Below are 6,669 nucleotides of genomic sequence, written 5' to 3'. Positions count from 1 at the left end.
CCCCCAACTGCTCCCCGGGCGCTGCAGCATGGCTGCCCACTGCTCCGGGTGTGTGTTCACGGTGTGTGTGTGTGTGTGGATTTGTTCACTACTCACTGCTGTGTGTGTGCACTTGGATGGGTTAAAGGCAGAGCACCAATTTCGAGTATGGGTCACCATACTTGACAATACGTCACGACTTTACTTTACTTTACTTTTTAGAGAATGTAGAAAGTGCTCATGAAACAGGGAAAATGAAAAGGAAAAAAGAAGTCAATCTATGATGCAACACAAGAATAATTAGAGGGGGAAGGAGTGATGGTTGTGACAGAGGAAGTGATGGTGTCATTGACAGGCGCTGAAGTACCTGTATCATAACGGATTCTGTGGAAGAACACATAAAGATTGTGTTTGAGAAGAGAGGAGAAGCTTCAGCGGCCCTGAGCAGACTTTACAAGCTGTAAGTAGAGAAACGTCTCTCAAAGCACCGGTCAGTTCATGCCTTGATGTTTCTGTAGCTGGTATATGGAGCAGTTCAGAATTGTGTGTCTTCATCCACAGATGTCCATCTCTGACAGTCCTGCATCCTCCATCTGTATGTTTGCTCTCCATCATCAGTCCTCCAGCTCCCTGGCCGGCCCCCTGAACCCCGACTCCAGCAACATGAGTGCTCCGATGCCTCCGCTGGAAGCGGGTCTGTACGGCCAGCCCATGGCCTATCCCAAGACGCCAGATGGCCGGAGCATGGAGCAGATGATGGGCTTCGTGCCGTACTCCTCCTGTCTGACCTCCAGCAGCACTGAACGAGCAGCGCAGCAGAATCAGCAGGTAACGCAGAAGCTGTTTAAAGAAGTTTCTGCCATTGCCATATATTGTGGCTCTTAGGACAAACTGATTGAGATGTCCCTGTAAGTCGTTAAGTTATTTGGATAATAACATCTGATAAATGTAAAATTAAAGACTTTAAGACATCAAACACATATTTTTTTTGTCCAAATTTCTAAAATGCACACGTCTGTCTAAACTAAATCTTACTTTGACATTTAATTTGTGCCTAATAATTTAAACATGTATACATATATTATATATATGTAATATAAATTATAGTATTAATGTATAAATGTGTATATACATGTAAATATTTAAAATATATATACTGTATGTGTGTGCATTTATATATACAAAATAAATAAACACAGTACACATATATAGAGTATGTAAACAAAACTTATTTTGGATGCGATTAATCGTTTGACAGCACTCATGTTTATTGATTATGTCTGAGATTACAAGTAAAATAATAATTATAGGGGTAATAGTTAATTTGAGTAATTATATATTTAATGTTTGTATAGTTAAATGATAATAAATAAATAAATGTCTGAGTACAAGTAAAATTAATCAGTAAATAATTATAGTAAATAGCTAAATAAATAGGTTTTTTAACATTTTTATTTAACTTTTATTTTTTTTCAGATATTATTTATTCATTCAATGTCACTGAAATAATCCTCCAAGATTTGTCACGAGGAAGTGTTAGTGTTAGTGTTTGGACAATAAATGATAAATGCATGACTGTAAATGTAATGAAAGTCTTGAAACTTTTAAAATGAAATTCACCCTGAGAGAGAAAAATGACACATTTCGGTTTTAGATGGTGGTAGTTGTTGTTGTTGTTAGTATTAAATATATTTTTTAAGAATGTCATAGTTTTTATTCTCTTTTAGTCATTTTCAAGTTAAACTAAACAGAAACGAGATGTTGCTGAAATAAAATACGTTTGCATTTTTTGTAATATGTTTCAGTTATCATTTCATTTTATTGTTTTAGTTTCGGAGCACTAGTTTATGGATAGTTTGGTTTGTGTAATTTTCCAATGTATTATATTTCTTGGAAATCTCATGCTTTTTCTATTATAAATAATATAAATTTCTAGCTTTTTACTGGACTTCTTTTTGTTGTCCGTTCTCGGTAACTCCACGAATCTTTGGGAAGGATTTTTCGCAGTTTCTTCTGCCGCCCCCGGCCTCCACCCTGCGGCCGATGGGACAGAAGCGTGGCCCGAGCAAAGACAGCCTGGAATACCGTCAGCGCAGAGAGCGCAACAACGTCGCGGTGAGGAAGAGTCGCGATAAAGCGCGCCGGCGCATCCAGCTGACCCAGCAGAGGGCGCTGCAGCTCCAGGACGAGAATCACAGACTGCAGCTGCACATCCAGCGCCTGTCGCACGAGGTGGATTCGCTCAGACACTATCTGTCACAGCGCCACCTACAGGCCAAAGAGCAGGACGCCGCTGGAGACGACACCTGCTGAGACTGAAGGTTCTGTTGATCCTGATCGAATCATTCTGGATTGGCTTTGTGATTTTTCATATAGTTTCGGTCGATGGGATGGGTAAATATAATTTCTCAAAGTGAACATGGGAAATAATCCACTGTGAACTAAAACATATGTGACCCTGGACCACAAAACCAGTCTTAAGTCGCTGGGGGGTTTATTTGTAGCAATAGCCAAAAATACATTGTATGGGTCAAAATTATCCATTTTTCTTTTATGCCAAAAATCATTAGGATATTAACTATGTTCCATTAAGATATTTTGTAAATTTCTTACTGTAAATATATCAAAACTTAATTTTTGATTAGTAATATGCATTGATAAGAACTTCATTTGAACAACTTTAAAGGTGATTTTCTCAATATTTAGATTTTTTTGCTCCCTCAGATTCCAGATTTTCAAATAGTTGTATCTCAGACAAATATTGTCCGATCATAACAAACCATACATCAATGGAAAGATGATTTATTCAGCAGCTCTCAGGTGATATATAAATCTCAGTTTCCAAAAATTGACACTTAAGACTGCTTTTGTGGTCCAGGGTCCCATATTTGAGTCAAATCTCAGCTTAGATGAGCATGGAAGCCTGTTTCCACCACTGAATAAAAATATGGAAATGGTAATTGCAACTATTTATCTCGCAATTCTGACTTTCTTGTTTTTTCTCAAAATTGCTGATTATATCCAATTCTGAGTTTATATCTTGCAATTCTTTTTTTTTTTTTTTTTCTGAAATGTGTTTATATATCACATTTGTTACTTTTTTTCCCCCTCAAAATTGCAAGTTTATATCTTGCAATTCTGACTTTTTTTTCTCAGAATTGTGAGGGAAAAAAAGTGAATTGTGAGAGAAAGTTGAAATTCCTTTTTTTTTTTGGTGGCAGAAATAATCTTGTGTATATGACTAGTTGGAGCCATATAAATCCTGTAATTTGAGATAATAAACTACTAGAGTCATTCAGAAAAAAAGCACAACAAACTCTTTATGCATTGTAGTTTGAGGTTTTCTGTTTTGATTGAAATAAACAGTTACATTTTTTAACTCGTGGTAATTTTTGTGCTTTTCAGTAATTCTTTGGAAGTCCATTTTTATAGACAAAAAAAAAAAAATGTCTGTATATCTATATTTAAAACGGATCCTGTATAACTTCTCAGGAGAATGTATCTGATTATTTGAAGCAACAAACATGAATGAATTACACACAAATACTGTGTATCAAAAATATAATTAAATTGCCAAAAGACATTGGAATGAATTTTATAAAATTACAGCAACATATAAAACACATTGCCCCCAAAAATGTTTGTATTTGTAATTTTATATAATTTAATTACAATTTCTTTGAGCAAATTATATTTCTATATTTATATTATTTTATACATATTATTCTGTTGCTTCAGATATTCATTTTTTTTATGTTTTACTTAACATTTTGCTGAGAAGCCATACAGTTTGATATAATATTTGTCAAATATTATATTTTAGTTAAAAATTGTAAACTAGAAATTTCTTGTCTAGACATCACAGCTGAGCCGTAAAATCTACCTTCAGTTTATAGTTTGCTCTCTTTGACCGTGTGGTTCTATTGTGTTCAAAAACATTTTAATTTTACTTTAAAGCACATCATTCAGAAATAATGACCGATTGCATCTGGTCTTTTAAACCAACATACCAAACCACTGCTAAATAAAACAGATTTGTGCAATTGAACTTTTGAACCTTTGACTCAAGATCTTCCAGTTACTGAAATAAAGACCCTGTGACAACTAGCCCCGAGTGATAACTAGCACTTGCATGATTTCAAAACTAATATGCAGTCAGATTTTTCTGTTTATACAAACTATCCAAGGAAATGTCAGAATCAGAATGTGAATGAATGACTTTATGCAGTCCTCAAATGATACTAAATCAAACAATCGTGGTGATTTACCTCCACTGAAATAGTTAATGTGATTTATTGGGGTTAATTCGGGTGATCTGCATTGATTGTTACTTGCACAACACAATAGCAGAATGTCATCTTTCCTCTCTTCAAACGGACGCGATGACTTGGGCGTTTGCGTGGAAGAGCTCAGGCCGGGTGGCAGTGGGACGGGTGAGATTTCAACACCATTGTGGGGCGGTGATAGTGATAGCATCATTGCACAGGGCTGTTCGGTCTTCCTGTGGCTTCCACTGCAGGCAGAGGACACGGCTTTATCTCGCCTGCTGGCTGAGTTATCTAGTTAGGGCTGCAGATGACTGCAGCTGATAACACTGAACCTGCGCTACACGTCCACTAGAGCAAACCCTGACGTTCATTAATTCACACAACTGTTGATGTTTGTGTGTTGTAACTGGATTCCGTGTGGCGGTGGGGCAATCTGCGGTCCCAGACCTGAAATCTGGCCACAGGGTTAGGAAAGAGTGTGTTTCAACTGAGGCTCTGTTACTCAACACAGCACAAGAGAACAGATCCACACTCAACACCTGATCGCCCTGAACCATAGTCAGATGGAATATCAAAAAGAGTTGTATTTGAAACTGAAATATAACATTTCATGATATTAAAATACATTAATATTTAATTGTAGGCCTAAAATTTTATTTTAAATTAATGTATAACTTTTAATAAAATAAAGTGATATAACATAATGATGTAACATATAATATAATACACTGACCAAAATTATAAACGCAACACTTTTTTGTTTTTGCCCCCATTTTTCATGAGCTGAACTCAAAGATCTAAGACTTTTTCTATGTACACACAAGGCCTATTTCTCTCAAATATTGTTCACAAATCTGTCTAAATCTGTGTTAGTGAGCACCTCTCCTTTGCCGAGATAAACCATCCACCTCACAGGTGTGGCATATCAAGATGCTGATTAGACAGCGTGATTATTGCACAGGTGTGCCTTAGGCTGGCCACAATAAAAGGCCACTCTAAAATGTGCAGTTTTATCACACAGCACAATGCCACAGATGTCACAAGTTTTGAGGGAGCGTGCAATTGGCATGCTGACTGCAGGAATGTCCACCAGAGCTGTTGCCCGTGAACTGAAGGTTCATTTGTCTACCATAAGCCATCTCCACATTTGCTGATGTCAACGTTGTGGATCGAGTGGCCCATGGTGGCGGTGGGGTTATGGTATGGGCAGGCGTATGTTATGGACAACGAACACAGGTGCATTTTATTGATGGCATTTTGAATGCACAGAGATACAGTGACGAGATCCTGAGGCCCATTGTTGTGCCATTTATCCACGATCATCACCTCATGTTGCAGCATGATAATGCACGGCCCCATGTTGCAAGGATCTGTACACAATTCCTGGAAGCTGAAAACATCCCAGTTCAACTCTATGCGAAGGAGATGTGTTGCACTGCGTGAGGAAAATGGTGGTCACACCAGATACTGACTGGTTTTTGGACCCCCCCCCCCCAATACAGTAAAACTGCACATTTTAGAGTGGCCTTTTATTGTGGCCAGCCTAAGGCACACCTGTGCAATAATCATGCTGTCTAATCAGCATCTTGATATGCCACACCTGTGAGGTGGATGAATTATCTTGGTAAAGGAGAAGTGCTCACTAACACAGATTTAGACAGATTTGTGAACAATATTTGAGAGAAATAGGCCTTTTGTTTACATAGAAAAAGTCTTAGATCTTTGAGTTCAGCTCATGAAAAATGGGGGCAAAAACAAAAGTGTTGCGTTTATAATTTTGGTCAGTCTATATAACAAACAAAATGCATATGGCACCAGATATAAAATATAATTGAATATAATACAATTATATAATTGTACGTGTATGTATGTAGTGCTGTCAAACGATTAATCGCATCCAAAATAAAAGTTTTTGTTTGGATAATATGTGTGTTCTGTGTATATTTATTATGTATATATAAATATCCACACATACAGTATCTATTTTGAAAATATTTACATGTATATATTTATATCCATATAATTTATATTATATATAAATATATTTAAAATACAAATAATATTTTTTTCTTAAATATATACATGCATGTGTGTGTATACATAATAAATACATAATATATACATAATAAATATACACAGTATACACATTATCTAAACAAACTTTTATTTTGGATGCGATTAATCGTTTGAAAGCACTAATATATATATACTGTGTGTATGTACACACACACACCTCAAATTTCCAAATATATAATATATTGCAATTTGCAAAGTTTACCTTTACAACATAATAGTTTGGCATCAGATGGTAGTGCTATGGTACCTCATAGAATAGCATGGTGCTATCATGATACATGTAAGCAAATAAATTATAGGCTCAATTTAAAAACAAAAACACATCGCTTTTCATTATGTAATATAT

General features: G+C 36.1%; 1 protein-coding gene across 1 annotated transcript; it reads left to right on the top strand.

Annotated features, from left to right (window-relative positions):
* Positions 1 to 293: 293 nt before the first annotated feature.
* On the top strand, positions 294 to 3,356 carry LOC306864943 (uncharacterized protein). Its single transcript, XM_079409257.1, has 3 exons — positions 294 to 439; positions 541 to 807; positions 1,975 to 3,356. Exons 2-3 carry the CDS (start codon positions 541 to 543, stop codon positions 2,290 to 2,292), a joined length of 585 nt encoding a protein of 194 aa, XP_079265383.1. The 5' UTR covers positions 294 to 439; the 3' UTR covers positions 2,293 to 3,356.
* The last annotated feature ends 3,313 nt before the right edge of the window (positions 3,357 to 6,669 follow it).

The sequence above is a fragment of the Barbus barbus genome (assembly GCF_936440315.1).
Source record: "Barbus barbus genome assembly, chromosome: 46".
NCBI lineage: Eukaryota > Metazoa > Chordata > Actinopteri > Cypriniformes > Cyprinidae > Barbus > Barbus barbus.
This window is presented reverse-complemented; position numbering and strand designations above follow the sequence as displayed.

Bases quoted from the DNA above. Each gene is read 5' to 3' on its own strand.
- LOC306864943 (XM_079409257.1), top strand. From the start codon at position 541: ATGTCCATCTCTGACAGTCCTGCATCCTCCATCTGTATGTTTGCTCTC. The intron at 808-1,974 runs GTAACGCAGAAG...ATCTTTGGGAAG, and splicing joins CAGCGCAGCAGAATCAGCAG to GATTTTTCGCAGTTTCTTCT.